At 36.7% G+C, this 10,500-nt stretch overlaps 1 protein-coding gene across 1 annotated transcript in view; it reads left to right on the top strand.

Annotated features, from left to right (window-relative positions):
- ZNF407 (zinc finger protein 407) overlaps positions 1-9,959 on the top strand; it is a 476,393-nt gene extending 466,434 nt beyond the window's left edge. Inside the window, 2 exon segments of the mRNA XM_006276265.4 lie at positions 7,362-8,613; positions 8,615-9,959. Coding sequence (XP_006276327.2) covers positions 7,362-8,613; positions 8,615-8,726 — 1,364 coding nt within the window. The 3' untranslated portion in view covers positions 8,727-9,959.
- The last annotated feature ends 541 nt before the right edge of the window (positions 9,960-10,500 follow it).

Raw genomic sequence — 10,500 nt, forward strand, 5'->3', positions numbered from 1 at the left:
AGTCCCAGCCATAAACGTTCATTTACTTTCTTTAAGGTTTAAGTTGAGCCCTTAATTTTTTTTGAATTGTTATTACTTTTTTGTGTTTCAGTTTTCTTTCTCGGGTAATAAACATGTACAAAAGAAAAAAGAAATCTGTTAGTATTTGCATTGTATGGGCTTTAAATTTTTTGAGTCAACATGATGGATTTTTGTGTTTCCTATGGAGTTAGTAAGACCTTTTATTACTTGGTTGGTCTCTGTTATGAATGCATATGATTTTCATGAACATAATAGCTCCTGAGGAGCCATTTTGGTTTACTATATTAACACATATTTACATAGTTTAAAAATATTATGGTTTAACCCATATTATACATTTTAATTTAGGCAAACTATTTCTATGCCAGTATACTTTAATGCCTCCTGTAATGGATGATGCATAACACATTTTTATTAATACTTTTCATATCAGTGGGGATAGAATTTTTATAACAAAAATCATGATTGCAGATGTGCATTTGCAAATTCTCAGACAATAACTGTACAATTTAATTGTTTATTTTTTTGAGGGGGGGTTATTTTGAAATAAAAAATGGATCTAAGCCAATTTTTTTTTCAACAAAGGCATCCAAGATTGTTCTTAGAAATGAGAACCAGTACCTGCCTTCCATATCAGGTGCTCAACAGCATTTTCTCACTTTAATTCAGTTGTCTGCCTTGACTAACTAACCAGGTTTGAAAATGTTGGCCTGTATGCCTTTCCTAGACCAGTAACCTACACAAGAGGAAACAAAGTGACTCTGTATTTAAAGAGCAAAGAGAGATCTGAAAAATGTAAACTGTTGTGCTGTCCAAAAATTAAGAAGGGCCAAACCATTATTTTTAATCCCCAGAGTTTGAGCAATATATACAGATTCTATGACTACACGCAAAAGAATAAAAATAATGGTTTACAAAGAAAAAGCTGACAGACATTTTACTGTTGCTAATTTGCATCAATATAATTAAGGGCCTGATGCATCCCCCATTAAAGTCAGTGGGAATGTTCCCCTGGACTTTTATGGAAGAGTATTAGGCACTAAATTATTCAAGTGTACATCCGAACAGCAGACATACCATATCACACCAAGTATTTCACTAGTACTCGGACAATTAATATTTTCTAAGAAAAAGAATCAATTACTGGTTCAATTATTGATATCAGTTTGACTTGTAGAACAATGGTGATGGCTGTGGTAAGTCTGATTTATTTACTGTCTTTAAAATTTCCAAAAGGTTGTATTTCATCGAAATTCAATCTGTCATTTACCTGATTTCCCATGAGAAACTTGTAATATTTCTGTGATATTAAAAGGTTGTTCTGAGCTATTAGCGTTATTTTATAATATATTTACATTTTAATAGCTATTAAATGTTTGCATTTGTCAATAAAAAAGAGTACCTTGAAAATGCACAAGGAAAAAAATTAAGCACCTTTGAATATGACGCACCTTTGAAAATTAAGCACCTTTGAATATCAACCCGCACAAAAGTTTTGTAAAAACAGAAAAATACCTCTTTTAAGTTACTGTACCAATGCAGATTGTTTCCATTGTCATAACAAACCGGGCCATTATTTCATTTACAACTTAAAACCCTGTTTTTCATGAGTGTGTTATGAAGGGTATGTTAAGCTTAGATTCACTGTGTACAGCCACTTAATCGAACTTTTGGGAAAGGCTTAAGAATCTCATAGATATGCCTGTTAAGAGCAGAATAGTGGTTTCATATTATATTAGTACAGACTTTCCTAACACATTACGCATTTCTTTCTGAGACAAGTCTCTTTAATGCCATCTTTATCTGCTACACGATGCATGAAATCTACTTTCTGTTTTAGAACTGCAAATGACCCCTGACCCCTTTAGTACAGACACAATGTGACCTTTCTATTGTCATCAGCTTTCATTCTCTTGAAAATTCTATGAATTTTTATTACAAGTTTTTTTAAACCAAGCTGAGGCTTCAACAAATTACTTGACACAGATGAGATGAAGTTGTTGAAGTAGTGTTAGATAAGTTTTACAGCCAGCATGTGTGCTGCTGAACAGTACAAAGCCAGTGTCCTACAATGTCATACACCAGTAACTGCTGAGCCTACTATTGGATAAATACATCATTTTATGGAACATTGATTGTTCTATAAACCCAATGGAGTATTATGCTCTATGATCAAACCATTTAGATTGTGTGTAGAGCACAGAAAATGCCATATTCAGGATGGTACTAAAAGTGCCATTTGTGTATTTTATGGATGTCATTACGGGGGAAACTTCTCTCTGTAGGCCCTGTTTACTGCAAAATTTTTTAGTCTGTAATGACATTTTTCATTCACAACGTATGCCTTCAAGAGAGGGGGCCCTTGTTTTATTTGTTTCATTCGAGTTTACTGCACAAATCCTGTACATTTTAATTAAATGTAAGCTTAACAAAAGAATAAGGTATTTATTCTGTGGGGAAAAAATGATGACAGTAACAAAAGAATAAAAGAGACGCACAGAAGAAAGTCAGGTACTAAGTAAAAGAAAAAGTGCTAAAACCTATTTGTAGGGGTTTAGGTAGTTTCCCAGAAGCACATTAAACATCAAAGCATATCTTTTAGCCCTATTTTGGGAAGTTTGTGGTCTCTGAGAATTAAAATAACCCACAAATATGGATTTAATGTCTAAAAAGCTTGAAATTTTCAAATAAAAATGTAACAATCGCTAAGGACTCCGGTTGATAAATAATGCCTCTGTTGAAATGACAGACTTCTTGGAAACGAACCAATTCTCTGATCATTGCACCCCTAGATATGAAACACCTCTTTGCAATTTCTCTGAATATGAGCTGTTGTATCATTGAATTTTGTCGTTTTAATGTTTATTTGTCTCTCTCTCCAATTTGCAATGACATACAATCAGCAGCAAGTACAGTTTTCCTAATATTAATGCAGGTTTATATTGCAGCTTGTGTTTGGCATGTCAACCAACACTTACCCCTCCCTTCATTTTTTTTGGGTGGGTGGGGGGAGGGAGAGACAGGAATTAGGATGCCAAATTTAGTAGCAAAATTTGATTTGTTGCTCCATACAGTTCAATAATGTGATTTTTTCTTGAAATAATATTTTGGGGGGTTCTTACATTATGCGGAATAGTAGTGCTCCATTACAGAAATGTACTGTTCCAAAAGTCATAAGAGCAGCTAAGCCTCAGTGTGTGTTGTTTTCAAAATACTTCCCCTATTTGGCTTTTCAATTTTAAAACAAAAGAAAACCACTTAAATCTATGATTCATATTTACCATGAAAATCACTAAAATTGAAGTTGATGTTCCCAGTAAATTCTTGGTCATAGTCCAGTTAAAATTTAAAGTTACAGTAGATTCACATTAGTTTAAATGACACTTGAACTTCTACATAGCTCAACATTAATTCATTATAGTTGAAATGGAAGAATCTTCAGTGGGTGAATCTCAGTCTGATTGAGGCTGTTACATTTTATAGGAGCCATTTTTCAAAGCAGTACTGACAGCACTCGAAGTTATTAAATTGCTGAATCAAAAGATGGACCTGCAATCGCATTTATGAACTGTGATGGAATAGCTGGGGTTGCACTGAGCTGAGGTTAAGATGTTGGTGTAGTTAAGCTTCATCACACCCCTTACTGACAGCAGTATTTACCCATGTAGTTTACTTTAATGGTCAGGAAGTGGCTTAACTCACCTCTGGATTCAGATAGATTAAGCAAGCAGTCAGAATGGCATAATTATCAGTGCTGCAAGGAATTCACTGGATAACTCTACACCCCAGAGACTTCCCATTCAATTGCAGAGTAAAGACTGAAGTTGCATGGATTCACCGATACAGCATTTATTTGAGAGGCTGAGAAGAGGAGTTATTTTGTTTATTTCCGTCTCCCAAAATTGCATCTTACCTTAAGTGCTTTATGTCCTTTACGTAATGATGTTTGTCTGAGGTAATTTAACAGGTAACTATGGCATGGTTTCTGCTATATCCAGTACAAACTTACGATTTATTTTGATTTTGAGATCTATTGAAAAATATATGATTTGTAGTGGTATTTTGATTTGGTGCAGCATCACTGCCAGACCTATCATATCATTTCAACAAAGCAAGGCTCCTGAGAGAATTAATTACTCCTACTCTATTATAAAATATGCATCAAATAAGATTCTTTTGAAAATTGTCATTTTATGTTGATTTCCCCCTCCAATTTTCTCTGTTTTGTGGGTCTCCACACGTCATTGCCCACAATAAGAAAAGTATAACTAGGGACAAGAACCAGTAGTGTCACCATGGGCTTCCCTGTAGTTTATCCCTGCCAAAATTTAATTCAATAGCATGTGCCAGATCAATTTTGCAATAAAACTTGGAAGCGCTTTAACAGTTTAAATTGTTAGTTTTCCTCTCCAAAAATAACCTGCCTTTCAAGCTAACATGAAGAAGTTTATGTGTTATCAGTTTAGATATCTGAAGTCTCACTGTTTAGCAAAATTCAGGCACACATTTTGTAGTATAATCATCTGGGAAAAGCTTTGAAGTTTAAAGAAAGAAGTCACAAGTGAGGCCCAGTTTTTTGGGTGCAAGTATTATCTTGATGCGTGTGAAATCGTACCTCGACCTTAACCTGGACATTTGAAGCAGTTGGGAGCATGGTGTTACAAGATGCTGAGTACTTTGGCCCTGATTCAGCAAAATGCTTAAGCAAACGCATCTTTCTGACTTTTTAAACATGTGCTTTAGTTCTTGGTGGGATTGGGACTAAAGGTCTCAGCACTTCTGTGATGACTGAGTCCTCAAGGCCAGCTGTCAGATTCTGAGATGAGAAGACAACTAGGCTATTCACAAGTACTTCCTACTTACTGGGTTAAAGAATCGGCATCTGAAAATGCAGTTCTAGTCTGAAATATAACTAAATACGACACTTTTTAATGCAGCTGACCTGCTTCTTTTGTGTGTTCAGGCTCATGTCTGACACAAAGGAAAGCTAACACAATTAGGTGCATGTCTAGACTGTAATCCAGGGGTGTTTGCAGCTCATGTTAGATATATCCAAGCTAACTTTAAACTATAGCCCAGGTGCCAGTAGCAGTCTAGGCACAGTCTCTACAGGCCTGCCCTGAAACATGGTTAAGTAGTTGGCATTCGAAACCCCTGCTGCTGAAGCCACACTATCTCGTGAGCTAGTTTAAAGCTAGCTTATATATATCAAAGCAAGCTGTAGTAAGGCCTCTGGGTTGCAGTCCTGACATATCTTGAGAGTGAGCTCACTGAATTCTGTTCTGTCTGTGTACCCGTGAATTTGTTCACTAAGCTCCCATAAGCTAGACCTGCCCAAAGGCACCGAAGGCAAGCAGGACTGCAGGGTATCCATGAGGCCATGTTTTGAAGACAGTGGGGTTGAGCACATGTAATTAAGGGCATAATTTGTCTTGCAGAACCTTTAAAAAACGTTTTTGTTTTAACTTGTAAATTGAGAAGGTTTTAAGTAAAAATAAGAAAGAGGTGAGAGCGATTTGCCATGATGATATTTTTTCAGAATAAATTGTTTAGAAAGACTCTATGTTGCCTTCAACTAAATACACCAGTATAGAGTTTCAGATAGGTGTGCTAGGAAGAGTGTTTGATGGAAAAATGAAGGAGAAACTAATAGCATTAAAACAAAGACATAGCCGTTACCCTTACCAGCAAAGCCAAAACGTGAAAAGGGGTTCATTTGCACATTATGTCCAGATATGTTTAATGTAATATGCAATTACCATACTGTTCCAATTATAGGTTGACCTTTTCCCTCAAAAAGAACCATAAAATTCACATTGAAATGCAGGGTCAACCTATAATCAGAATAATACACTGCTATTGAATGGAGCTGATGACCCTGCACAGTACCCTTGGGTCAAAATGGGTGTCCCGTAGAGGTGCTGTATAGGATAATCTGCTGTCTTGGCAGCAAGAGGGGAGGATAACAGTGGTCAAGTAGCCTATATCCCCATGACTTCTGGGGATCTGAAGGTAAGGATTAATCCTCCATTATGAAGCTAGGAGCCCAGAAGTATTAAGACTCCTGTAATGGGTTGAGGCCCCTGGCTCCACTTGTGGGTCCCCAGCTCTAGGCCTGTCTTTGTAGAAAGTTACCACCAGAACCACAGCTCCAGGAAACTCCCTGCAAGGGGAGCTGGCAGGAAACCATACAGAATTGATGCACTTCAGAAGCGTGGACGTTTAACATTTAAAACCCATTTTAATTTTTTCTTTTTACATTAGGCTGTGCATTTATTATTAGCAAAAACACTATTATTACATTATCCTGGCCATTCCCAACACTAAACTAGAACGCATCTGAGGTTCAGTTTAAAAATATATAAAAGATGACAATATGCTTCGTTGTTCAAAAGAAAAATTACCAAGTGGCTTTTGTTTGTACTGTTTTTTTGTAGGAGAGGTCAACTCTGAGCTGCCACCTACACATAACAATAGTGTAAATGCAACCACCCCCCTTCTCCTATCCTACTTCATTCTTAAAATTAGGAATGTTTGGATTTTGAACCCTTAAAACCAGGGCTATTTGGATCTAGGCTATGTATTGTTCTGCCTGTCATACGAAGTTTTAATCCAGACCTGCCATTCAGATCTGGCCTTTTAATAAGGGCCAGTCTATTTAAATCTGTAAACAGTGCATTTTGACCAAAATATTTGTCTTGATATGTATTGACATGGAATTTTAGGCTGAAAATAATATGGCAAGCCTTGGGCAAAATTACCTTTGGTGGAGAGGCTGCTTTTTCTTATTATTATTTTAGTATTTTCAGTGCATTTAACTCTTTCCTTGGTTATTCAATTTTCTTATGAATTTTTTAAGGGTAATGGATTTTTCAACTGCAAGGACTTTATCTGTAACTATCCCTTTGTATTTGGGGGAAAAGCTGTTCTTCGAACGGAATAAGCAAATGTGGGGTCAACTTATAATTGGAAAGCCATAGTATAGGTTTCATTACAAAATTAGCATCACCATAGAGGCATTCTCTTTTTAAAAAAATAAGATATTAATGGCTTTTAATTGTAAAATGTATGCATTTGCTGTTTCTATACAAGCTGTTGTAAAAAGAACAAATTACAATGGTTAGTGCTCTGCAGACTTCTTAGCAGCAGCAGTTGTTTGGACCTGTAAATAAATGACTGGGAAAACATGCAAAATGGTTTTATTCAGTTGCATATTACACCTGTGTTTTTGCCAGTGAAATTTAAAAATTGCAAAAGAAAATTATTTGAGTTGTAGTTGCTCAAAATAAACTGAAATATTAGCCATCATTCCTGTTTTAACACACACTTTTATTTCCTAGGCATCGTATCCAAGTCCTATGAGTGCCGGCTAAAGGGGCAGGGAGCAACCTTTGTGGAAACCACTAGCTCTTTTACTGCAGCAGCACTGGGAGAACTTTCTCCAGTTAAAGAGAAGGTCCTTCGAAGTAGCAGAAGACAGCCATCGTCAGCTGAACAAGTGCAGCAGTTTATTATTATTCAAGGATATGATGGAGACTTTGCAATTGATGCTTCTGTGGAAGAAACAGCAGCAGCTACCCTTCAGACTTTGGCAATGGCTGGTCAAGTGGCAAGAGTGGTCCATATCACAGAAGATGGGCAAGTTATAGCCGCAAGTCAAAATGGTTCTCATGTGAGCAACATAGTCCCAGGACAGATACTTACTGAGCAATTATCAGATGGTACAACCCAACTGGTAGTTGCTCAAGTGGTTGAAGGCTCTGTTGGAGGAAGTGATGTTGGGGAGGCTGTTCCCATAGAGGCAGCTCCTGATTCCAGTAGCGCTGTGGTGCAGCAGATAATGAAACAAGAAGTTTTAGATGCTGCAGAAGGTACAGTACATCCTCCAGACTCTTCCTCAGCATTTGATGCCCTGCTTTGTGCTGTAACAGAGCTGGGCGAAGTGGAAATCAAAACTGAACTGGACAGAACAAGATCTGATCACAAAGATTTGTCACAAATACCAAATCAAGAGACACCTAATATTTCTAGTGACACTGAGACACAAGAAATACAGATGTTCCATGAAGTTCAAGAGACTCAGGAAGATATGCAACCTATGGAAGTAGTGACACAGGTCATGCACCCATCTACTATAATTGCATCTCAGGAGAGAGCTCAAGCCGCCTTCAAGAAAATGGTCCAAGGAGTATTGCAGTTTGCTGTATGTGACACGGCTGCAGCAGACCAGCTGATGAAAGAAGGTGTCACTCAGGTTATTGTAAATGAGGAAGGGACTGTGCATATGGTGGCTAGAGAAGGTTCTCAAATAATAATGCAAGAAACCGCTAACCATTCACTTAGCGTCCAAAGCGAACACATGGATTTAGTTGAGTCTGATGGGGAAATTTCACAGATCATTGTCACAGAAGAAATAGCTCAAGCTATGGTTCAGGGTTCCAGTGGCAACTTCTCTGAAGGTGCAACCCATTACATTGTAACAGAATTATCAGAAGATATGCAGAATGAGACTGGTGTGTATTCACACACTGTGATAGAGACAGCTGAGTCTCAAGAGATTTTGCAGTCTAGTTCTGCTGTAAATTCTGAAGCAGTCTCCCAGTGGAACAGAACAGTTAACTAGTATGGTCATTTATAAAAAGGGTGGCTCACAAGCAGTGGTAATTCAGGGCCAAAGAAATGATAATGAACTACAAGAAGCTTGAAGACCTCTATCTTGTAGGCTTGATGCATGGCAGGTTTGAAAAATTAACAGATACATGTAGGCAGTGTAATCTCTGAATTTAATTTGTAAAACTTTGAACTATAATATTCCTTCATCCAGACTACCAAATGTGCACGCTGTATGAAAGGAATGTCAGCTGTTGGGAAAATCATGCAACGAGGGTGTTACCTTCTTGTTGCAATGGAGTTTACCTAAATACAATTAATATGGGGGTTTTTTTTTAAATTCGGGCCTAATATGGTGAGACAAAGGATGCAGTCCCCCAAAAAGAGTTGGACATGATTCTATTTGTTGGTTTGGATTCTTTTGTTAATGGTTATTTATTTCAGAGTCTGTGTCTTTTTCTGTTAAGCATAATCACAAAAACAATAAATTTCAAAGTTTTTACTTCACAGATTCATTTTACAAAGTAAAGAAATAAAACCCAAACTCCCGCATGTGGTTAATAAATGCGAGGTTGATCAGTACAAATTAGACACCACAACTGTTGTCCACACTTCTTTAAAAGAAGAAAATGTGACATTTGACTTTCCAATGCCTCTTCTATAAAAACCATCTCAGCAAAACGGCCATTCCTTAGTTTGCATCTAAGAATCAGTTTTCTTTAACTGTAGTTTAACACTTTCCTTGTTCTGCATTGGACTTCTCATACAAGAGATTTCTAAAATCTACACTTTAGTCTTCATACACATATATTTGGGGGGGGGGGAACTTGGTTTAGAAAAACTTTACTCTCTGTAGTTTCTACTTAATTTTAAATATGAGAGTCCTACATCTGAAATGTTCATTTTGGGGAAAAAATATTGTCACTGTTCATGTTTTGCTTTTCTTACAAATAGTGCTTCATATAAATACCATTTTGAAGTTCATTTTGTGAATGACTTTTTGAAATGTTAGGGTTTTGGTTTTTTTTTCTAAAAATTCTGACATTGACATTAACAAGTAGAAAAAAGGTGACCTTGTATGTCTTGCTTAGACCAGAATGTCAGTTACTTAGTGGTGGGTATACTGCAACTGTTCAATGCAAGTTCATGTTGAAAAGATTTGTTTCATGATACAACTGCTTTTTGTTTCTCTAAAAATATGAACTGGTAAGGGATTTGGGGGGTTTTTTTGGTCTTTCAAATAAAATGTTAGCATTAAAATGAAGCATCATGATTTTAATATTAAGCAATAAACAGAACTGGCATTCAGCAGCAGAAAACAAATGCTATCTATTATGTCTGTGCATTTTCTCTTTGCTTTTCTCTGTCCCTCTCTCTGGCTAGATAGATAAAGATAAAAGAATCTAATTTCTGAAGTGTGCCTCATGCATGCTTAATATAATTGTCTAAGTGTTTAGGACATAAACCATGCAGACTCTGGAGATAACTATATTTCCTATCATGTTTAATATCTTAAAATCATCAAATAAAAAAAAGTTGAGGTGAGGTGAAACAATAGTTCTTTCTTCAAGGTAGTTTTTAAAATGGATTTTCTAAGGGAGGTGCATAGTAAAGGTGCCTCACTCTAGGGCTAGAAGATTCTGCTGCCTTTGGTTCTTTTCTTTTTCTTTTTTCTTTTCCAGGAATTAAGGTTGTGTCTGTGTCAGACCCCCCAAAAAAGTAAATTTCGAGTTAGACACTGAGAGTCATAATTAGCCGAGTTTGACTTGCTCATCTTTCTTAAAAGTGACAGGCTGTTCACTTACTCTTAAATACTGTCTTCAGCAAACAGTGACAGGATCAACTCCCGTTTGTTATCAGGATAAAGGT

This window comes from Alligator mississippiensis, chromosome 3 (genome assembly GCF_030867095.1).
Source record: "Alligator mississippiensis isolate rAllMis1 chromosome 3, rAllMis1, whole genome shotgun sequence".
NCBI lineage: Eukaryota > Metazoa > Chordata > Crocodylia > Alligatoridae > Alligator > Alligator mississippiensis.